This window comes from Tachyglossus aculeatus, chromosome 21 (assembly GCF_015852505.1).
Source record: "Tachyglossus aculeatus isolate mTacAcu1 chromosome 21, mTacAcu1.pri, whole genome shotgun sequence".
In the NCBI taxonomy this organism is placed as follows: Eukaryota; Metazoa; Chordata; class Mammalia; order Monotremata; family Tachyglossidae; genus Tachyglossus; species Tachyglossus aculeatus.
The window spans coordinates 46,788,919-46,812,889 of NC_052086.1; the positions used below are offsets into that span (position 1 = coordinate 46,788,919).

At 51.8% G+C, this 23,971-nt stretch overlaps 1 protein-coding gene across 1 annotated transcript in view; it reads left to right on the forward strand.

Moving 5' to 3' along the window:
- Nucleotides 1-23,971, forward strand: part of LMF1 (lipase maturation factor 1) — a 233,059-nt gene that overhangs the window by 16,044 nt on the left and 193,044 nt on the right. The window contains exon 2 of the mRNA XM_038762772.1: nucleotides 6,699-7,008. Coding sequence (XP_038618700.1) covers nucleotides 6,699-7,008 — 310 coding nt within the window. The remainder of the gene's footprint in view (nucleotides 1-6,698; nucleotides 7,009-23,971) is intronic.

Genomic DNA, 23,971 nt, shown 5'->3' on the forward strand with positions numbered 1-23,971 from the left:
TCGAGCGCTTTCTATGGGCAGAGCACTCTGTTAAGTGTTTGGCTGTGGGGAAGGGTGGTCCTGAGCCCCAGAGCAAAGGGTCCTCAGCCCGGCTCCTGTCCCAGCCCCAGCTGCCGGAGGCCGATGGGGCAGATTGAGCAGCCTGGCCTGCTCTGGGTTGGGAGCGGGACCCGTGGCCTCTCGGATCGAGCATTTTGACGGTAGAGTTTTTGAGGAGCCGTCCTTCCATTTCGTAGTCCGACTCTCCACTGTATGTGTAGTTGGCCGGGGGCCGCCCATCCCCGCCGCCCGTCTACTCCTTGGCCTTGCTCTGAGTCTCAGAGGGAACCCTCTGGGCGGGGATCAGAGAGCATGAGTGGTGTCGTGCTGGCCCCGGAGCCAGCATTAATTTCTCAATGCGGGGGCTCGGGGCTGAGGTCCTTTTCGACTGGATACCTCGGCGCCTCTGCCTGGCCCTGAGCTGGGGTAGGCTGCTGTTGGCCCACGGCACGTAGGCCAGGAGGCCCCCAGGCTCTGTTTTGACTGGAGCCGAGGTCCTGGGCAGGCTGTGGTGTATATATGTATACACTATATATATGTATGTATGTACGTACATGTATACACACACACACACACACACACATATATACACACACATATACATATATACACACATGCATGTATATATGTACATATGTATGCATGTATGTATATGTATTTGTATGTATGTATATATGTATATATACATATACACCTGTATATATGTATATATGTTTGTACATATTTATTACTCTATTTATTTATTTATTTTACCTGTACATATCTATTCTATTTATTTTGTTTTGTTAGTATGTTTGGTTTTGTTCTCTGTCTCCCCCTTTTAGACTGTGAGCCCACTGTTGGGTAGGGACCGTCTCTATATGTTGCCAATTTGTACTTCCCAAGCGCTTAGTACAGTGCTCTGCACATAGTAAGCGCTCAATAAATACGATTGATGATGATGATGATGATGGTGTGCCAGCCCCCTGCGATTCCCGGAGGAGTGCGGCGGCCACCTGCCCCAGATGGAGCCCATTTCTGCCCGAGCCAGCTTTCTCACTTACCTGGTGCCACGATGGTGTTCTGAGAGTCCCGGGGGGCATCGGTGTTTGACCGGAAGCCCATCGCGGGGAGTGCCCGGTTCTGGCGCAGACCTGGGACCGGGATCCCCGGCTGGGCTGCCGGTGGTCACGTCCCATCCGCAGCGAGGCGCATCCTGCGCCTGTTACGTTCTCTGAGCGATGGCCTGACCCCTCGTCCACCCCTCCTCTTCGCCACTGCCTCTGGCTGAGGGGCCGGGCTTGGACTTTTCAACTGATGAGCAGCTTTTGGTCCGGAAGCCCCGGCAGGTGAATCTGGTCGGCTCTCTCTGAAGAGTGGGTTATGGACCGCAGTGTCGAATGTGGTCTGTCAATTCTGGGCTGGAGCTTTCAGCAGGGGCTTTTCCAAATAGTGAGGTGCTCAATCAGTCAGTGGTATTTATTGAGCACTTACTATGTGCAGAGCAGACAGTCAGTCGTGTTTATTTAGCACTTACTGTCTGCAGAGCACTGTACTAAGCACTTGGGAGGGCCCAATATAACAATAAACGGATGTATTTCCTGCCCACAAACAGGTTTTAAGTGCTTGGGAGAGTACAGTACAACAGAATTAGCAGACATGTTCCTTGCCCATAATGAGCGTAGAGTCTAGCTCATTGTTGTTGTTGTTAGGGTATTTGTTATACGATTAGGTCCTTTTCCATGCAAACTTCTTTTTTGCTCTTTGGAGAGCTGCAGGAGAAAAATGGGACCCAAAGGCCTTACATATTGCCCCACTTGTTCTCGAGTGTCCATCGGTTCTCAAACTTTATGGGCAATTTGTTCTTTCCCTCTCCGCTTTCAGTCCTCCCTAACTCTAATGAAACGGTCTGCTGGCTTTCATGAGCTTTTCTGTAAAAGGCGTTAGTTTATTAAAAAAAGAAAAAAAAGGATGTTCGTCTCGCACTCGAACACCGCTCCACTGGTTCCTGTTCTCTTGGGGCTTCCGTCGGTGGAGGTTTCAGTGGATTCTGGGGCAGTGAGTGGGCGGGAACACAAGACCCTTGAGAGCAGGCAGCGGCTCTGGGCGAGGAGTCCTGAGAGAGAAGGGATTCCCCAAAATCCCCCCCGCAGAATGAACACGGGTCGTTGGGCTGTGTCAACTTGGAGTCCCGTCCGGCCGGAGGGCTCTTTGCTCCAGGGATAGTCTCCTCACAAGGCAGACTCCTCCTAAAGAGAAACCTTTCGCTTGTGTGGGCCGGGCTTTCTGGGTTATTCATTCTCTATGACATGCTCTCTGCCCACTGAGCAGCCAGGCGAGGAGATGGCACTGGGTCTTGCCCACCCCGCCCCACACTTTCCTGGCATGGAAACCGGAGGGCAGCTGTGTCCAGAACCTCCTGCACATGTGTGAGAATACAAAGTAATAATAGTTGTGGTGTATGTTAAGCGCTTACTGTACTAAGCGCTGGGGGTTAGATACAAGGTAATCAGGCTTGACACAATCCCCGTCCCACTTGGGACTCACTTAATCCCCATTTGACTGATGAGGGGACTGAGGCACCGAGAAGTGAAGTGATTTGCCCAAGCAGACAAGTGGCAGAGCTGGGATTAGAACCCAGGACCTTCTGACTCCCGGGCTCTATCCACTAAGCCATGCTGCTTCTCTTATCTGACCTTGGTTAATAAGACTGGAATTCACCAACCTGGATTTCATTCATTCATTTGTATTTATTGAGCGCTTACTGTGTGCAGAGCACTGTACTAAGCGCTTGGGATGTACAAGTTGGCAACATATAGGGATGGTCCCTACCCAACAACGGGCTCACAGTCTAGAAGGGAGAGACAGACAGCACAACAAGTGGACAGGTGTCAAGTCATCAGAATACATAGAAATTGTTAGATGCACACCATTAATTAAATAAATAGAATAGTAAATATGTACAAGTAAAATAAGTAGAATAATAAATCTGTACAAACAGGTGCTGTGAGGAGGGGAAGGAGGTAGGGCGGGGGGGATGGAGGAGGAGAGGGAAAAGGGGGCTCAGACCAGGAAGGCCTCCTGGAGGAGGTGAAGTCTCAGTAGGGCTTTGAAGGGAGGAAGAGAGCTAGCTTGGTGGAGCCCGCTGTTGGGTAGGAACCATCTCTATATGTTGCCAACTTGTACTTCCCAAGCGCTTAGTACAGTGCTCTGCACAAAGTAAGCACTCAATAAATACGATTGAATGAATGAATGTGCGGAGGGAGGGCATTCCAGGCCAGGGGGAGGACGTGGGCCGGGGGTCGACGGTGGGACAGGCGAGAACGAGATGCAGTGAGGAGGTTAGCGGCAGAGGAGCGGAGGGTGCGGGCTGGGCTGGAGAAGGAGAGAAGGGAGGTGAAGTAGGAGGGGGCGAGGTGATGGACAGCCTTGAAGCCGAGAGTGAGGAGTTTTTGCTTGATGCGTAGGTTGACAGGCAGCCACTGGGTATTTTTGAGGAGGGGAGTAACACGCCCAGAGCATTTCTGCACAAAGATGATCCGGGCAGCAGGGTGAAGTATAGACTGAAGTGGGGAGAGACAGGAGGATGGGAGATCAGAGAGGAGGCTGATGCAGTAATCCAGTCAGGATAGGATGAGAGATTGAACCAGCAAGGTGGCGGTTTGGAGGGAGAGGAAAGGGCGGATCTTGGCGATGATGCGGAGGTGAGACCGGCAGGTTTTGGTGACAGATTGGATGTGAGGGGTGAACGAGAGAGCGGGGTCGAGGATGACACCAAGGTTGCGGGCTTGTGAGACGGGAAGGATGGTAGTGCCCTCTACAGTGATGGGAAAGTCAGGGAGAGGGCAGGGTCTGGGAGGAAAGATAAGGAGTTCAGTCTTGGACATACAGAGTTTTAGATGGTGGGCAGACATCCTGATGGAGATGTCCTGAAGTCAGGAGGAGATCCAAGCCTGAAGGGAGGGAGAGAGAGCAGGGGCAAAGGTGTAGATTTGGGTGTCATCAGCGTAGAGATGATAGTTTGCAGCCGTGGGAGCGAATGAGTTCACCAAGGGAGTGAGTGTAGATAGAGAACAGAAGGGGACCAAGAACTGACCCTTGAGGAAGCCCTACAGTAAGGGGATGGGAGGGGGAGGAGGAGCCTGCAAAGGAGACTGAGAATGAACGGCCGGAGAGATAAGAGAATAACTGGAAGAGGACGTAGTTTGTGAAGCCTCTATATGTTGCCAACTTGTACTTCCCAAGTGCTTAATACAGTGCTCTGCACACAGTAAGCGCTCAATAAATACGATTGAATGAATGAATGAATGAAAAGCCAAGGTTGGATAGCATGTTGAAGAGAAGGGGGTGGTCCACAGTGTCGAAGGCAGCTGAGAGGTCGAGGAGGATTAGGATAGAGTAGGAGCCGTTGGATTTGTATCTACCCCGGAGCTTAATAGGGTACCCGGCACATAGTAAGCACTTCATAAATACCCCAATTATTAGGAAGCTCTCGATAAATGCCATTGATTGATTGATTCTTGGCAAATGGAGAGTTAATGTTGAAATAACTGAGAGACGGGTATTGCGGTCTGGGAAGGAAACCCCTCAATTTAAGTTTCACTGAATCCCTTGGTGTTGAAACCAAAGTTCTGATCGCATGGGGGGCCGAGTTCCTCCCCAGCTGCTGGACTTGAGACTGTTTGGGAGATGAATTAATTCTGTCGGACTCCGAGGTGCCATTTAGAAAATTATGGCTTTAGCGCTTGGCTCTGAGAATTGGCCGAGGTGCTGGGAACCAGGCCGCCATGGTCTACCCGCACGGAGGGCCTCTCCTCCTCCTCCTCGCCTTCCCCTTTAATCCCTTCCCCCCCCAGCCAGACCCTTCCCACTCTCATTCCTGGGAAGTTTGCGCTGAGCCTCCAGCCATGGTTGGAGATGGGAATTGGTGGTTCTTGGAGGGCACCAGGCCCTCACCGTAGGAGCTTGGCTGAGGGGAAGAGTCCGGGCCTGGGAGTCAGAGGACTTGGATTCTAATCCTGGCTCTGCCACTTGCTCATTGTGAGACCTGGGGAAAGTCACTTAACTTTTCTGTGCGTCTCTGACTTGCCACCCACTCATCTCTCCATCCACCCGCCTGCTCACCTCTCCATGCACCTGCCTGCTCACCTCTCCATGCACCTGCCTGCTCACCTCTCCATCCACCCGCCTGCTCACTTCTCCATCCATCCATCCACTTGCCTGCCCACCTGTCCATCCACCTGCCTGCCCACCTGTCCATCCACCCGCCTGCCCACCTGTCCATCCACCCGCCTACCCATCTGTCCATCCACCCACCGGACCACCTGTCCATCCACCCGCCTGCCCACCTGTCCATCCACCCGCCTACCCATCTGTCCATCCACCCACCTGACCACCTGTCCATCCATCCACCTGACAACCTGTCCATCCACCCACCTGCCCACCACTCCATCCACCCGCCTGCCCACCTCTCCATCCACCCGCCTGCCCACCTCTCCATCCACCCGTCTGCCCACCTCTCCGTCCACCCGCCTGCCCACCTCTCCGTCCACCCGCCTGCCTACCTCTCCATCCACCCGCCTGCCCACCTCTCCGTCCACCCGCCTGCCCACCTCTCCGTCCACCCGCCTGCCCACCTCTCCGTCCACCCGCCTGCTCACCTCTCCGTCCACCCGCCTGCTCACCTCTCCATCCATCCATCCACCCGCCTGCCCACCTCTCCATCCACCCGCCTGCCCACCTCTCCATCTGCCCACCTGCCCACCTCTCCATCTACCCGCCTGCCCACCTCTCCATCCACCAGCCTGCCCATCTCTCCATCCATCCATCCATCCATCCATCCATCCATCCGCCCTCCCACCTCTCCATCCACCCACGTGCCCATCTCTCCATTCATCTATGAGAAGCAGCGTAGCCTAGTGGAAAGAGCAGGGCATGGGAGTCAGAGGACATGGATTCTAATCCCGGTTCTGGCATGTGTCTGCTTTGTGACCTTGAGCAAGTCACTCAACTTCTCTGTGCCTTAGTTACCTCATCTGGAAAATGGGGATGAAGACTGTGAGCCCCCCGTGGGACAACCAGATCACCTTGTAACTTCCCCAGTGCTTAGAACAGTGCTTTGCATTTAGTAAGCGCTTAATAAATGCTATTATTATTATTATTATTAGCAAGTACCATCATTCATTCATTCATTCATTTGTATTTATTGAGCAGTTACTGTGTACAGAGCACTGTACTAAGTGCTTGGGGAAGTACAATTCAGCAACAGATAGAGACAGTCCCTACCCAACAATGGGCTCACAGTCTAGAAGCAGGGAGACAGACAACAAAACAAAACAAGGAGATAGGCATCGATTACATCAAAATAGATAATAGAATTATAGATATATACACATCAGTAATAAAATAAATAGAGTTATAGAGAAGCAGAGTGGCTTAGTGGAAAGAGCCCATCACCATTGTTATTACTGTTATCATGATTATTATTATTATTCATTCATTCATTAAATCATATTTGTTTTTATCTATCTACCCACCCATCTTTCCATCTACCCACCTGCACGGCTCTCCACTCACCAATCAATGCAGACCTACCCATTTGGGGAGGGTGGGGGCTCCCGAGATCCAGCAGACCCTGTTTTCCTGGTTTTACATTCTCCCTTTGTGTCTTTCCCTGGCAGTCGTGGCATTCTTGGTGGCCTTCCAGCAAAATAAGCAGTTAATCGGAGACAAGGGACTGTTACCAAGCGCGGTGTACCTGGCGAGTGTCAAACGTTACTTCAGAGGGAAAATTGACTGGGATTCCTTGAGCTACGCACCAACCTTGGTCTGGTTCCTGGACTGGGGCAACATGGACTCCATCCTGGATTGCCTGTCTGCACTGGGCCTGGTGGTTTCAGCGTTCGTCCTGGTGACCGGCTGTGCCAACATGATCCTCATGACCATTCTTTGGATTCTCTACCACTCCCTGGTCAATATCGGGCAGATCTGGTGAGTGGAACACGCCTTCCTCGCTGCTCAGTGACTCGGGCTCTCGGGCCACTGTGGCAACTGAATGCACTTTGCGGAAACCACCCTGTTATTTTTTTTTGATGGCATTTATTAAGCGCTTACTATGTGCAAAGCACTTTTCTAAGTGCTGGGGAGGTTACAAGGTTACAAGGTGATCAGGTTGTCCCATGGCGGGCTCACAGTCTTAATCCCCATTTTACAGATGAGGTAACTGAGGCACAGAAAAGTGAAAGTGACTTGCCCAAAGTCACACAGCTGACAATTGGTGGATCCAGGATTTGAACCCATGATCTCTGACTCCAAAGCCCGTGCACTTTCCACTGAGCCATGCTACTTCTCCCTGTTGTTACGGGGAGCCCAGGGGATCGCTGTTCTATAGTTGCTGAGGTCTCTGCTTCATTCATTCATTCATTCATTCATTCATTCATTCATTCAGTCGTATTTATTGAGTGCTTACTGTGTGCAGAGCATTGTATTAAGCTCTTGGGAAGTACAAGTCGGCAACATATAGAGACATTCCCTACCCAACAACGGGCTCACAGTCTAGAAGGGGGAGACAGACAACAAAACAAAACATGTGGACCGGTGACATGGAAAAGAGTGGGGCAGTGGGCATCACTGGCTTTTCAGTTCAACACCCACCCATAAGGGAATATCCCTGTCAGTGATATCATCTTTGAATTGGGACAACTGGCAGGGAATGTGACTGTTACATCACTATATTCTATTCTCCCAATAATAATGATATTATTCTATTCTCCTAATAATAATAATAATAATAATAATGATATTGGTCAAGTGCTTACTATGTGCTCTCAGCACTGTTCTTAGCACTGCAATATACAACGTAATCTTTACGTGTGGGTGGGGTGGGGTGGATGTCTCCCTTCTTTGAGGCCCGGGGATCACTGTTCTATAATTCCTGGGGTCTCTGTTCCTTTGTGTGTGAGTCAGGGGGTGGGGGGAGGCGATGGTCTCTTTTCTGGTGGCCAAGGGATCGCTGTTCTACAGTTCCTGGGGTCTCTGCTGCTTTTGGGAGAATTGGCTCCCTGCTGGAGGCCAAGAGATCGCTGTTCTACAGTTTCTGGAGCCTCTGCTCCTATGTGTGTTGTTGGGGTTGGGAGGGAGAGATTGTCTCCTTTCTGGAGGCTAGAGGATCGCTGTTGTACAGTCCCTGGGGTCTTTGTTCCTGCCCGGGGACTAGTCTTATTTCTGGAGACATGGGCCTTTCCCATGGAGAAAGGAGAGAGAGGGAGAGGGAGAGAGAGAGAGAGAGAGAGAGAGAGAGACTGACTCTCTTAACAATGGCATAGCTGCTCTCCTTCACTTTGGAATTGAAGGAAAGAACAGACTTTTGACCGGAATCCCCACTGGGGTCAGCAGGAAGGATGGTGCCTCCTGGCTGGAGCATCCCTTTGCAGCCAGGGGAAGTTCGGGGTCCACGACTGCCTCCTTAGCCCAAAGCACTATTGTGAGCACTGGGGAGAGTCAAGTGGAAGCAAGTACATTCTCCCTGCCCGTAAGGAACTTAACCTATAACTGGGGAGACCCACGCAATGTAATTTACAGCTAGGCGACAGCGAGTGTGAAGAGTGTAGGGCCAGCATGGAAATGAGTGTGAAGAGTAGAGCCAGCATGGAATCTTCACAGTTCTTTGTGCAGTCTGACCTGAGGCTACCTCATCTTCTACGGTCTCTCCTCGCCCAACCCCACCACCTCTCTCGAAGTTCGCAGGTGCTAGAGTTGGCTGATAATATGGCTAATGGATAATATGGCTCAGGGTGCTGGGAAGTTCATTGGGAAAAGTCTGGAAGGAGGTGAAATTTTAGGTGGGATTTGAAGGTGGAGAGAGCTGGGGTCTGACGTGAGGAAGGAGGGAGTTGCAAACCAGGAGAACAGCTTGAGTGAGGGGACGGAGAGTCGAGACATGTATATATGTTTGTACATATTTATTACTCTATTTTATCAATCAATCAATCAATCGTATTTATTGAGCGCTTACTATGTGCAGAGCACTGTACTAAGCGCTTGGGAAGTACAAATTGGCAACACATAGAGACAGTCCCTACCCAACAGTGGGCTCACAGTCTAAAAGGGGGAGACAGAGAACAGAACCAAACATACCAACAAAATAAAATAAATAGGATAGAAATGTACAAGTAAAATAAATAAATAAATAAATAAATAGAGTAATAAATATGTACAACCATATATACATATATACAGGTGCTGTGGGGAAGGGAAGGAGGTAAGGTGGGAGGGATGGGGGGAGGGGGATGAGGGGGAGAGGAAAGAAGGGGCTCAGTCTGGGAAGGCCTCCTGGAGGAGGTGAGCTCTCAGCAGGGCCTTGAAGGGAGGAAGAGAGCTAGCTTGGCGGAGGGGCAGAGGGAGGGCATTCCAGGCCCGGGGGATGACGTGGGCTGGGGGTCGATGGCGGGACAGGCGAGAACGAGGTACGGTGAGGAGATTAGTGGTGGAGGAGCGGAGGGTGCGGGCTGGGCAGTAGAAGGAGAGAAGGGAGGTGAGGTAGGAGGGGGCGAGGTGATGGAGATATTTTACTTGTACATATCTATTCTATTTTATTTTGTTAGTATGTTTGGTGTTGTTTTCTGTCTCCCCCTTTTAGACTGTGAGCCCACTGTTGGGTAGGGACTGTCTCTATATGTTGCCAACTTGTACTTCCCAAGCGCTTAGTACAGTGCTGTGCACACAGTAAGCGCTCAATAAATACGATTGATCGATTGATTGATTGATTGGGGAAGAGCGTTACTGCCTCGGAACACTAGGGGGCGGTCCGGCGCCCGTTCCCCCCCCCCCGACCCCGCCCCCCCCGCCCTAGCGACCGTGAGCGCGCACAGCTGCCCCCAAGTGGCGGGCAGCCGGCATTGCGCCTCCCGGTGGCTGGCGCCTGACCAAGGCCCCACCTTTCGGCCCTGGGCTCCCACCGTCCACGGACCACAGCTCCAGTAGGAGTATTTACAATCAATCAATCAATCAATCAATCAGTCGTATTTAGTGAGCTCTTACCGTGTGCAGTAGACTGTGAGCCCACTTTTAGACTGTGAGCCCACTGTTGGGTAGGGACTGTCTCTCTATGTTGCCAACTTGTACTTCCCAATCAATCATATTTATTGAGCGCTTACTGTGTGCAGAGCACTGTACTAAGCGCTTGGGAAGTCCAAGTTGGCAACATAGAGACAGTCCCTACCCAACAGTGGGCTCAATCAGTCAATCAATCGTATTTATTGAGCGCCTACTGTGTGCAGAGCACTGTACTAAGCACTTGGGAAGTCCAAGTTGGCAACATATAGAGACGGTCCCTACCCAACAGTGGGCTCACAGTCTAAAAGTGGGCTCACAGTGCTCTGCACACAGTAAGTGCTCAATAAATACAATTGATTGATTGATTGATTGCAGAGCACTGTACTAAATGCTTGGGAAGTCCAAGTTGGCAATATATAGAGACAGTCCCTACCCAACCAGTGGGCTCACAGTCTAGAAGGGGGAGACAGAGAACAAAACCAAACATATTAACAAAATAAAATAAATACGATAGATATGTACAAGTAAAATAGAGTAATAAATATGTACAAACATATGTAAATGAATAAATAAATAGAGTAATTAATATGTACAAACATAACTACTCCAGTAAACATTTACTACTCCAGTAGGAGGCCTTCCCAGACTGATCCCCCTCCTTCCCCTCCCCATCCCCCCCGCCTTACCTCCTTCCCCTCCCCACGGCACCTGTATATATGTTTATACATATTTATTACTGTATTTATTTTATTTGTACATATTTATTCTATTTATTTTATTTTGTTAATATGCTTGGTTTTGTTCTCTGTCTCCCCCTTCTAGCCTGTGAGCCCACTGTTGGGTAGGGACCGTCTCTATATGTTCCCAACTTGTACTTCCCAAGCGCTTAGTACAGTGCTCTGCACACAGTAAGCGCTCAATAAATACGATTGAATGAATGAATTTACTGCCACCACCTGGTTGCCCTCCACCAAACTCAGCATTTGGGAAGTGCAACACACGTAATCAATCAATCAATCGTATTTATTGAGCGCTTACTATGTGCAGAGCACTGTACTAAGCGCTTGGGAAGTACAAGCTGGCAACATATAGAGACAGTTCCTACCCAACAGTGGGCTTACAGTCTAGAAGGGGGAGACAGAGAACAAAACCAAACATACTAACAAAATAAAATAAATAGAATAGATAGGTACAAGTAAAATAAATAATGTCGTGTAAGTGACACATTCACTGCCCACAGGGAGCTTCCACTCTAATGGCAGAGACAGGCGTAGAAATATTTGCAAATGGACTAGTTGAGATAAAAAGTATAAAAGTGCTGACCAAGAGTACAAATAGTTCATTCATTCATTCAATCATATTTATTGAGTGCTTACTGTGTGCAGAGCACTGTACTAAGCACTTGAGTTGGCTGCTGGCTTCATGTGGCTTAGGCTCCTGGGGACTAAAGCAGAAAAGGCTTATCAATCGTTCAATCAAAGAATGGTATAATCGTGTGTGGCGCACTGTATTAAGCACCAGGGAGGGTACAGTACATCAGAGTGATAGACGTGTTCCCTGCCCACGAAGAACTTACATTCCAGAGAGGGAGACAGACGCTAATATACAAAAAATAACAGGTTTGTACATAAGTGCGGTGGGGCTGAGGTTTGGGTGAAGATCAAAAGTTTATTCAAAAGTTTGTCGTACTTATTGAGCATTTACTGTGTGCAGAGCACTGTACTAAGCACTTGGGAAGTACAAGTTGGCAACATATAGAGACGGTCCCTACCCAACAGTGGGCTCACAGTCTAGAAGGGGGAGACAGAGAACAAAACAAAACATATTAGCAAAATGAAATAAGTAGAATAAATATGTACAAGTAAAATAGAGTAATAAATACGTACAAACATATATACATATATACAGGTGTACATATTTATTCTATTTGTTTTATTTTGTTAATATGTTTTGTTTTGTTGTCTGTGTCCCCCTTCTAGACTGTAAGCCCACTGTTGGGTAGGGACTGTCTCTATATGTTGCCAGCTTGTACTTCCCAAGCGCTTAGTACAGTGCTCTGCACACAGGAAGCGCTCAATAAATACGATTGATGATGATGATGAGCTGGGGAGGGGCCGCAGAGGGACTGGCGGCCGGGCTGCATGCCGCCTGCCACAGCCCCGCACCAGTAAAGGTCCCCATGCAGGTCCGTGCACACTCCCACTCAGGTGTGCATACACGTGCACCCCCAAGAATGCACAATGACTGCCACATACGTGCTTTATTACTATAGGTTTGTTCATTTATTGAGCACTTACTGTGTGTCAAGCACTGTACTAGGTGCTTGGGTGAGAACGGTACAATAGAGTTGGTAGACGTGTTCCCAGCTCGTAGTCTGAAAGGGGAGACAGATGTTAAAATAAATTGCTGATGAGGTGAAGAGCGTGGCTCAGTGGAAAGAGCATGGGCTTTGGAGGCAGGGGTCATAGGTTCGAATCCCAGATCTGCCAATTAATAATAATAATGTTGGCATTTGTTAAGTGCTTACTATGTGCAAAGCACTGTTCTAAGTGCTGGGGGGGATACAAAGTGATCAGGCTGTCCCATGTGGGGTTCACAGTCTTAATCCCCATTTTACAGATGAGGTAACTGAGGCTCAGAGAAGTTAAGTGCCTTGCCCAAGGTCACACAGCAGACATGTGGCAGAGTTGGGATTAGAACCCATGACCTCTGACTCCAAAGCCCGTGCTCTTTCCACTGAGCCACGCTGCTTCTATTGTCAGCTGTGTGACTTCGGGCAAGTCACTTAACTTCTCTGTGCCTCAGTTCCCTCATCTGTAAAATGGGGATTAAGACTGTGAGCCCCCTGAGGGACAACCTGATCTCTTGTAACCTCCCCTAGCGCTTAGAACAGTGCTTTGCACATAGTAAGCGCTTAATAAATGCCATTATTATTATTATTATTATTATGAGGGAATGTGAGAGTATAGGGAGACGTACTTAAGGGCTGTGGGATGAATATCAAGTTCTCCAGTGGTATAGATCCAAGTCCCTAGGGACTTAAAAGGGAGGGCGGATGGGAGGGGTTAAGCACTTACTATGTACCAAGTGCTGGGATAGATACATAGAAGAGTCAGGTCGGACACAGCCTGTGACCCACCAGGGACTCACAGACTGAGGAGGAGGGAAAATAGGTATCGGATTCTCATTTCACTGATGAGGAAACCGAGGCACAGAAAAGAGAAGTGATTTGCCCAAGGTCACGCAGCAGGCAGTGGCAGAGCTGGAAGTAGAAATCCCGGTCCACCGACTCCGAGATCTGTGTTCATTCCACTGGGCCATACTGCTCCCCTCAGTGCTCACATCCACGTGCCCATACACACACCCCCAACTGCATTCCACACCTGTGTGCCTACACAAGTGTTTGCACGCAAGACTACACACATGTGCCCATGTGTGCATGCGTGCACACACGCACATACACACACACATGCTCAGACATGCCCAGCAGACTGTTCATGGCAATTAAAATGGAAGACAGCTGTTCTCCCAAGCTGCCTTTTGTCAGCCTGGTGTGATGCTGCTGACGAAACTGGCTCCCACCTTTTGGTCTGGCCTCCGCCCCCACCCCCTGCTCCCCCCACCATCACCCTTCGCCCCTCCGTCCCGCCACCGGGCTCCCTGGCCTGGCTGGGAACCCTCCCATCGTGGGGAGGGCAGTGGCTGCGGGGGTCCGCCGAGGGAACAGGGCTGGGCATGAGGAGGAATTGCGCTTCCCTCTTCGGGACCCTGGGAGGCAACGGAAGGGCGAAGGCGGGCGTATTGCACTTCTGCTTTCATGTGAGAAAAGACCATCTTGGTTTTGGGCAAAGGACTTGAGGCAGCGGATGCTGGCGACCCAGTGATCCTTTCCAATGCTCCTCAGCTGGCTTGGGCCCGGAGGGTAGAGGAATCATCGGTGACTCATTCATTCATTCATTCATTCAATCGTATTTATTGAGCGTTTACTGTGTGCAGAGCACTGGACTAAGCGCTTGGGAAGTACAAGTTGGCAACATGTAGAGACGGTCCCTACCCAACAGCGGGCTCACAGTCTAGAAGGGGGAGACAGACAACAAAACAGAACATATGAACCAAATAAAATAGAATAAATATGTACAAGTAAAGTAAATAAATAGAATAATAAATACGTACAAACATATATACATATATACAGGTGCTGTGGGGAGGGGAAGGAGGTAAGGCAGGGGGGATGAGGAGGGGGAGAAGAAGGAGGAGGCTCAGTCTGGGAAGGCCTCCTCCAGGAGGTGGTGAGGAGGTGAACTCTCAGTAGGGCTTTGAAGGGAGGAAGAGACTCGGCCAGGAGCCTCGAAAGATTGGAAGGGGGTGATGGTCAGCAGCGTGCTTGTTGGCTTTCCATCCCCGGCTTAGCATTCCCGGGGCAGGGGGCAGGGCACTAATGGCTCCGGGCTGTCTCGGTGACGGGGGGATCTGATGGGACTGAACGCCCAGCCACGCGCAGGCCGGTCTTTGGTTCTGAGCCGTCGGGCGATTGACTTCGGACCACGGTCACCCTCCCTCCAGCTACCCGTCTCCCTCTGTCTCTGTCTCCCTCTGCCCCTCAAATAGTCCTTCAGTGATGTGGACCGAGTGAGGGTTCATCACGGAGCTAAGTGCCCGAGAGAGTGCCCCAGGAGCAGACCCTCATGGATTTTTCATGATGCAAATGATGTGGGTTTTTTAAAGAATGCAAATTGTTAAGCACCTACAATGGTCTCAACACTGGAGTAGATACAAGGTAATCTGGTCATATTCAGTCCATGGCCCACATGGTGCTCACGATCTCCGTGCTGTTCTTGGCCCAGGTGGGCTTCTGGGTGGTGACTGAGCTCACTGTGGCAGGGATTTTCACTGTTTATTGGACCAGGTTCTGTGAGCACTACCCTCCACAAGACTGGCGTGGGCTACCCTCAGCTCAGCACTGTGATCGAGTGCGCCGACTCCGCCCATGGCCTCAAGGGCCACATCATTTCGCCCAGCTCACACCTTCCGTTCCTCTGCCGCTAATCTCCTCACCGGGCCTCGTTCTCGCCTGTCCCGCCATCGACCCCCAGCCCACGTCCTCCCCCGGGCCTGGAATGCCCCCAATCCCTCTGCCCATCCGCCAAGCTAGCTCTCTTCCTCCCTTCAAGGCCCTACTGAGAGCTCACCTCCTCCAGGAGGCCTTCCCAGACTGAGCCCCTTCCTTCCTCTCCCCCTCGTTCCCCTCTCCATCCCCCCATCTTACCTCCTTCCCTTCCCCACAGCACCTGTATATATGTATATATGTTTGTACATAGTTATTACTCTATTTTACTAGTACATATCTATTCTATTTATTGTATTTTATTAGTATGTTTGGTTTTGTTCTCTGTCTCCCCCTTCTAGACTGTGAGCCCACTGTTGGGTAGGGACTGTCTCTGTATGTTGCCATCTTGTACTTTCCAAGCACTTAGTACAGTGCTCTGCACACAGTAAGCGCTCAGTAAATATGCTTGATTGATTGATTGATATTGTATGTTCCCAAGTGCTTAGTACAGTGCTCTGCACACGGTGCTTAATAAATACGATCGAATGAGTGTGTGGGCCCCTCCCCTCCCCACCCACCTTCTGAACCCGTCCCGCCCTGCTCGGCTGCTGTGGCTGTGGCTGGGGCAGAGCATCGCGTGGTCCGGTGGGTCCCTGGTGGCCCTCTGGATTCCTGGGTGCCCCTTGGCCCCACCTGCCCACTCACCTCATTACCAGACAGGGACTGAACGGCCGAGACCCGCCAGCTGACTGTCTGGCCATCATGCTGGTGGAGCGGGTGGCTGGCTGGGGTGGTTGGGGAGGGGAAACCAGGCCCAGACCGGCCCTAGATGGGTCACGAGGCGTTTCGGGCTCCCAGTGTCATCCCTGGGCTTCCCTTTTATGCCTAGGGCCAGTGCAGTCTAAATCGGGCGGCTTTGTCTGGGCCAGTAGAAGAAGTGTGGCTGAGCTGCCCACTGCTTACTGGCCCCGTGGAGCCGCCAGCTCTCCCAGATTGCGCGGAGCAGCTCGGCCCCACCGGAACGCACACACTCCTGGTGTCTCCGCCACGTGTGGACGTCCGGGCCCTTGGCTGGCCCTGGGCAGTGGGTGGCAGGAAGACTGTTATTGTCTGCTTAAAAGATTTTCGCTGGGAACCCTGTCAGCACTCCCTGTGGCAGCTGTCCTGTCCCTCTCCCAGACCCTGGAAAGGTGGGGCTGGGAGGGGTCCGGGCCCGAAACAGGTGGTATCAGCGTGAGGCTCTCTGAAAGGTCTGGCGGTGGGCCGCCGCCACCGGGATTGGCCATCCAGCAGGTCGATGGGGAGCCCTCTGGATGCCTCGGCCCGGCGGAGGGGTCGGGGCCTCAATCTCATGAGTCCCTTGGGATCATCCTCGGAGAAGAGCTGGAGTCAGAACAGGGACCCGGGCAGCTGTGGCCCCGGAAGGCGGTGACGGTCGAACCCGAGCAGTGCCTGGGACTCGTGGTGGAAAACGGCCCAACCCCACCGGGGGTCCTGGGTCTCGGCTCCACAGCCCCTCGGCAGAAAAGTGGATGTTTGGATTTCCCGTCGAGTCCTTGGTCTTTCCTCTGCTGGCCATCGTCCAAAGGAATCTCTTTGTTGTTATAAAGGATCCCTGCTCCACTGTCCCTCCCCCCCCCCCCGCCCCCCCACCAGCCCCAGGGCCCAGCAAAGGAAAAAAAGAGGAGGAAAGATTATCTCTGGAAACTTGAACCCCGCACAGAGGGCTCTCGGGGGGGTCATCCTTCCGCTCGGAGAGGCTGCTTCCGGCACTTCCTCCTTGGGCCGAGCAACGGAGGGGATCGGGTTCAAAGAGCCCCGCCGCCGCCGCCACTGCCGCTGGCACACGTGAGCACCACAGCTGACGTGCTAATGAAGCCAGGATTACTCCCATGTGACAGCGTGCCCTGCCTCCGTTGCCGCTGATGATGGTGATGGTGAGGATGATGATAATGGGAAACATGTTTCATTGGAAAGATCAAATGCAGCGTTGACATGACGCAAACCGGCTCATGCACCTGGGCTCCTCTGAGGTCGCCGGTCAGTCGCTCAAGTGGACGTCAAGTTGGTGCTCGGGGAGGCAGCCTAGGGACGGATTTGGCGGGCCCCCCACCCCCCGCCTGCCCTTTGTGGCGTGGGGCAGTAGTGTCTGTCCTTTTTTGGGTGGTGCTTGCCCTGGTGTGGCCAGCGAATGGCCCTTTGTGGTCGGTATTTGCCCGGTGTGTCCCCCTGGCGTGGCTGGTATGTGCCCAGTGTGTCTCCTGTTATAGCTGGTATGTTCCTGGTGTGAGTCCAGTTGTAGCTGGTGGCCAGTCAGCCAGCTTTTTATCGGAATGGGAAGGTGGACTGTGGAGAGGGAGAGGGAGGGAGGAAGGAAGGGAGCATATAGAATCCTGCTGTTGGAAGTCTTGTGGAGCTGCCCCTGCCTGGACAGAGGGGTCAGAGAGCCCGGGCCTGAGGCCCCTGGAGATATTTGAGGGTGGCTCCAGACCCCCGGGGTCCCGCAGGTACTGTCTTCAACAGTCTGGCCAGAGGCCTGGCAGTGGGTAAGAGAAGAGTGAGGCCAGGCAGGTGCGCACCCCAGGGATGTCGAGCTGCCCTGCTGCCAGACCAAAGGGTACCATTTGTGGTGCACTGCCAATGTGCCCTCCTCCTCTGGCCTGGAACGTGGGGTTTGGGACCCCCAGTGTTGCCTTCTCCTGGCCACTTGGATCATCCCAGTCGGAGTCGGTGGGCTCATGTGCCCCTGGGCCTGGGGACTTTCCACTTGCCCACATACTCGGCTAACCAGTGTTGGAGGGGGTGGGGGGGAGGGGGAGAAGGCCTGGGGGCAGGAACGTGGGAGGAACACAGGGAAAGCGGAGGAGGAAGGAGCTGGGGGAGGGGGAGACCGACGTGGGGTGGGGGGAGGGGCAGAAACAAAGGAGAGGAGGGGATATCGATCTCAAGAATAAATGAGTGATGTCTATCTGAAGGAAACACACAAAAAAGGATTTGACTGCAGAAAAAGATTTGACTGGGGGCAGGTTTGTCTGTCTCTGAGCCGGAGGGGAAATGGAAGCACTTGTCGATTAGTTCCGGTCATTGAGCCGGGCTCCTTGGAACCTCTGGCTAACACACTCCCCCCTGCCTCCCCCCCCCCCCCCCGCCCCCCTGCAGCCCCCAGGCGTGCCCCCGGGACCCTCCCCATTGTTGGGTAGGGACTGTCTATCTGTTGCCGAATTGTACTTTATAAGGCTTAGTACAGTGCTCTGCACACAGCGCTCAATAAGTAAGATTGAATAAATCTCCAGGTAGAGCAGAGCAGCACTGAGACCGCGATGGGAGTGTCCCTTCCATCGCCGCCCGGCCCCTTCTGCAGACACCCCGGACTCCCAATCCCCTGCCAGCCCCCCCGCCCCACCACCATCACCCATGGGGGCAAGAGCTGGAGGGCGGCCATTCTCTGAGGGCCAGGCGAGCACCCAGCACCTTTAGGAAACCTGGGATGCCCAATTCTGACCCGCTGGAATGCAGCAACAGCTGGGAAAGGGAAGTTGGGAACACACAGAGGATGAAGAGGTCTTCGTCTTCCTGCCATCATCAGTGACCACCCTGGATGTGGCTCCTCTATCTGGGGGGCCCTGAGGAAGGTGACACATTTTCACAACTCTGGAGCGGTTTTCCAGGTGTAACTCGGGGGGAGTACAGTACAACCCTCTCTTGACCCCACTGCCCCTTCTAGTTATCGCCCTATCTCCCTCCTACCCTTCCTTTCCAAACTCCTAGAACAAGTCATCTATACTCCCTGCTTTGAATTCCTCAATTCCAACTCTCTCCTAGACCCCCTCCAGTCTGGCTTCTGTCACCTACACTCCACCGAAACTGCCCTCGTAAAGGTCACCAATGACCTCCTTCTTGCCAAATCCAATGGCTCCTACTCTATTCTAATCCTCCTCGATCTCTCAGCTGCCTTTGACACTGTGGACCACCCCCTTCTCCTCAACACGGTATCCAATCTTGGCTTCACAGCCTCAGTCCTCTCCCGGTTCTCCTCATCTCTCCGGCCGTTCATTCTCAGTCTCCTTTGCGGGCTCCTCCTCCTCCTCCCCCTCCCATCCCCTTACTGTAGGGCTGCCTCAAGGGTCAGTTCTTGGTCCCCTTCTGTTCTCTGTCTACACTCACTCCCTTAGTGAACTCATTCGCTCCCACGGCTTCAACTATGATCTCTACGTTGATGACACCCAAACCTACATCTCCGCCCCTGCTCTCTTTCCCTCCCTCCAGGCTCGAATCTCCTCCTTCCTTCAGGACATCTCCATCTGGATGTCTGCCCACCACCTAAAACTCAGTATGCCCAAGACTGAGCTCCTTATCTTCTCTCCCAAACCCTGTCCTCTCCCTGAGTTTCCTGTCACTGTAGATGGCACTACCATCCTTCCTGCTTCACAGGCCCGCAACCTTGGTGTCACCCTCGACTCTGCTCTCTCATTCACCCCTTACATCCAAGCTGTCACCAAAACCTGCCGGTCTCACCTCCGCAGCATCACCAAGATCCACCCTTTCTTCTCCATCCAAACCGCTACCTTGCTGGTTCAATCTCTCATCCTATCCCAACTGGATTACTACATCTGCCTCCTCTCTGATCTCCCATTCTCCTGTCTTTCCCTGCTTCAGTCTATACTTCACTCTGCTGCCTGGATTATCTTTGTACAGAAACGCTCTGGGCAGGTCACTCCCCTCCTCAAAAATCTCCAGTGGTTGCCTGTCAGTGTACGAATTCTCACTCTTGGCTTCAAGGCTGTCCATCGCCTCGCCCCTCCAACCTCGCCTCCCTTCTTTCCTTGTACAGCCCAGCCCGCACCCTCCGCTTTTCTGCCACTAACCTCTTCACTGTGCCTCGTTCTCGCCTGTCCCGCCATTGACCCCTGGCCCACGTCCTACCTCTGGCCTGGAATGCCCTCCCTCCTCACATCTGGCAAACTAGCTCACTTCCCCCTTTCAAAGCCCTACTGAAAGCTCACCTCCTCCAGGAGGCCTTCCCAGATTGAGTCCCCCCTTTCCCGTGCTCCTCCTCCCCTCCCCATTGCCCCATTCCCTCCCTCTGCTCTTCCGCCCGCCCCACAGCACTTGTGTATATATGTACATATGATTCTATTAATTTTATTAATGATGTATATATAGCTATAATTCTATTTATTTATTTTGATGCTATTGATGCCTGTCTACTTGTTTTGTTTTGTTGTCTGTCTCCCCTAACAGCGTGGCTCAGTGGAAAGAGCATGGGCTTGGGTGCCAGAGGTGGGTTCTAATCCTGGCTCCACCACTTGTCAGCTGTGTGACTTTGGGCAAGTCACTTCACTTCTCTGTGCCTCAGTTACCTCATCTGTAAAGTGAGGATTAAGACTGTGAGCCCCACGTGGGACAACTTGATCACCTTGTATCCCCTCTAGCGCTTAGAACAGTGCTTCGCACATAGTAAGTGCTTAACAAATGCCATCATTCATTTTTTTTTATTCTCTTCTAGACTGTAAGCCCATTGTTGGGTAGGGATTCTCTCTATCTGTTGCTGAATTGCACTTTCTAAGCGCTTAGTATAGTGCTCTGCACACAGTAAGTGCTCAATAAATATGATTGAATGAATGAATGAATGAGGAGCCTGCAAAGGAGACTGAGAATGAACGGCCAGAGAGATGAAGAGAACCAGTAGAGGATAATGTCAATGAAGCCAAGGTTGGGTAATGTTTCCAGGAGAAGGGGGTGGTCGACAGTGATGAAGGGAACTGAGAGGTTGAGGAGGATTAGGAATAATATCAAACATTGTTCTGTGTGCTAGGGTAAGTGCAGGTTAATTAGGTTGGACACAGTCCCAGTCCAGCATGGGGCTCACAGTCTAACTAGGAGGGAGAGCAGGTATTTAATACCCATTTTACAGCTGAGGAAATTGAGGCCCTGAGAAGTGAAGTGACTAGCCCAAGATCATACAGCAAGCAGTTGGCAGAGGCAGAATTAGAACCCAGGTCCTCTGAATCCTAGGCCTGGATTCTTTCCACTAGGTGGGGTTGGGGCGGAGGGCGGCGGGGGTGGCCAGTGGGGCTGGGCCACACCCCAGCTGCACCGCAGTGAAGGGTTTTGAAGTCAATGTGGGCCAGGTGCCCCGATGACTTTCTGCTTTGGAAATGGACAGAGACAGAACACATGGCTCTCACTCCCGCGCAATTGGATAATTCAATTTTCAAATGATTTTTCAGTAGTTATAAGCCAACCTCATCCAGGTGCTCAAAAGGCTCCCATTGCCCCGCACCAGGAGCCCAGGAAAATGCAACTCAGATGGTTCAGTTTCATGGTCAGATCCACCTCCGGGACAGTGTCCGGATCGCCCTGGCCTTGGGGCTTTTTCCCCACAGACCCGACCCACACCACCCCCTGCCTGCTCCGGGCCTGCCTTCACCCCCCAACTCCTGCCCTGGCTGCCCCCCTCTTCTTTCTTCCCGATCATGCCCTCCAGTTCTCTCCCTCATCACGTCTTTACCTGCCCCCAAAACATCCTTGTCCCGGTCCCCACCCCACCCCTCAGCGAGGGTCTGTGTGTGATCCAGTGAGAGGCCTGCCTCGGTTTGTATGGGGATGCTGTAATTAACAAGCCGGGCATCCCAGTGCGTAGATTTCCGTGGCCCCGACAAAGCGAATCCAGAAACGAGACAAGTGATTCACCTTCCCCCGGCCACTGCTGCCGCCACCGCCCCCATTTAGGGGGCTTCTGCCAGCAGGGCCGATGGGCCTGTTGGCCACCGGTGGCCAGTCAGCTTGGTCCACGCAGCAGGTGGCCCTGATTAAGGGGAGCGGTCTCTTGGGGGAAGAGCCCCAGCTGGGGAGTCGGGAGCCCAGAGCCCTGGGCCCTGATCCCGGCTTGGCCCCCGGCCTGCTGGGGGAACTCGTACAAGTCAGTTAGCTTCTCTGTGCCTTAGCTTCCTCATCTGTAAAATGGGGATTCAAAACTTGCCTTCCCCTCCCCATTAGACCGTGAGCCCCAAGAAGGACAGGGACTGTGCCTGATACTATGATGTTGTAGGTACCCCAGCTCTTAGAATGGGACTGAGCACATAGACGGTGCTTCACGGTCACCACAGTGATTGTTATCATATCTGTCATTGAAGGGTAGTTGGCTTCCTGTAACACAGTTTGGGTAATACTGAAGAATCTCTGGGTGTCTGTAAGGTCGAGAGCGAAGAAACGCTCCCCTATATGTATCTTTCTCGCTCTTCTCCCACCAGGCCCCAGCGCCCTTGCTTTGTTCCTCTCAAGCCAACCTCCCTGCTTTGTCTCATTCTAGTCTCTCCTGCTGTTGACCCCATGCTCAATCAATCAACCAGTGGTATTCATTGAGCGCTTACAGGGTGCAGAGCACTTTACTGAGTGATTGGGAGAGGACAATCCAACAGTGTTGGTGGACATATTGCCTGCCCACGTCAAGTTTACAGTCTCAGGGATTAATTCTGTGACCCATCATCTGAAGGAAGGCACAGGATCTTGGTTATCAAAGTGGCGCAAATCATTGAGAAGCAGCGTGGCTCAGTGGAAAGAGCATGGGCTTTGGAGTCAGAGGTCATGGGTTCAAACCCCAGCTCCGCCAACTGTCACCCGTGTGACTTTGGGCAAGTCACTTAACTTCTCTGTGCCTCAGTTACCTCATCTGCAAAATGTGGATGAAGACTGTGAGCCCCACATGGGACAATCTTATCACGTTGTATCCTCCCCAGCGCTTAGAACAGTGCTTTGCAAATAGTAAGTGCTTAACAAATGCCATCATCATTATTATTATCATTATTCAATCAAGCAACAGTGTTTGTGGAACACCTACTGTATGCAGAACACTCTACTAAGCCCTTGGGAGCCTGTAATAGTGCTCTCTGCCCTCAAGAGGCTCACAGTCAACTAGCTAATAGTGCACTCATCCAGTTTGAACTGGGAAGATCCAGTTAATCAACAGAAATTATGGCTTACTGTGTGCAGAGCACTTTACTAAGGACCTGGCACAGAGTAAGCACTTAACAAATTTCATAAGAAAAAAAAGTGATAGTTTGTAGTCAGCAGCTGTGTGACTTTGGGCAAGTCACTTGACTTCTCTGGGCCTCAGTTACCTCATCTTTAAAATGGGGATGAAGACTATGAGCCCTACGTGGGACAACCTGATGACCTTGCATCTACCGCAATGCTGAGAACAGTGCTCAGCATATAGTAAGCGCTTAACAAATGCCATCATTATTATTATTATTAGAAATGAATCTGCCTTCGAGCAGGATGCAGTCGAGTAGATTGGAGCCCAGCCAGGGTGTAGGAGAAACAGTGAACCTACAGTTTTGGGGAAGTCAGTCAGTCAATGGTTTTTATTGAGCACTTACTCTGTGCAGAGCACTGTACTAAGCGCTTGGGAGAGCACAATATAACAATCTAACAGAGGTGGAAAGGAGGGGAGAAACAAGAGAAAGGGAAGAGGACACTTCCTTCTGGACTGGGCTGGGCTTAGTGGACAGAGGAGCAGCCTGGCCTAGTAGCAACAGCACGGGCTTGGGAGTCAGAGGATGAGGTTTCTAATCCTGGCTCCGCATTTGTCTGCTGTGTGACATTCGGCAAGTCCCTTAACTTCTCTGTGTTTCAGTTACCTCATCTGTAAAATGGGGATTGAGACTGTGAGCCCCACAGTAAACATTTAACAATTATTATATATTATTACAGTGTGTTGAAGTGAAGCCCCTTGATGTTGATGGACAAACTGCTGTTTTGCTCTCCAACAGTCTCTCTCTCTCTCTCTCTCTCTCTCTCTCTCTCTTTCTCTCTCTCTCTCTCTGTCTCTCACATGCACATACACACTCT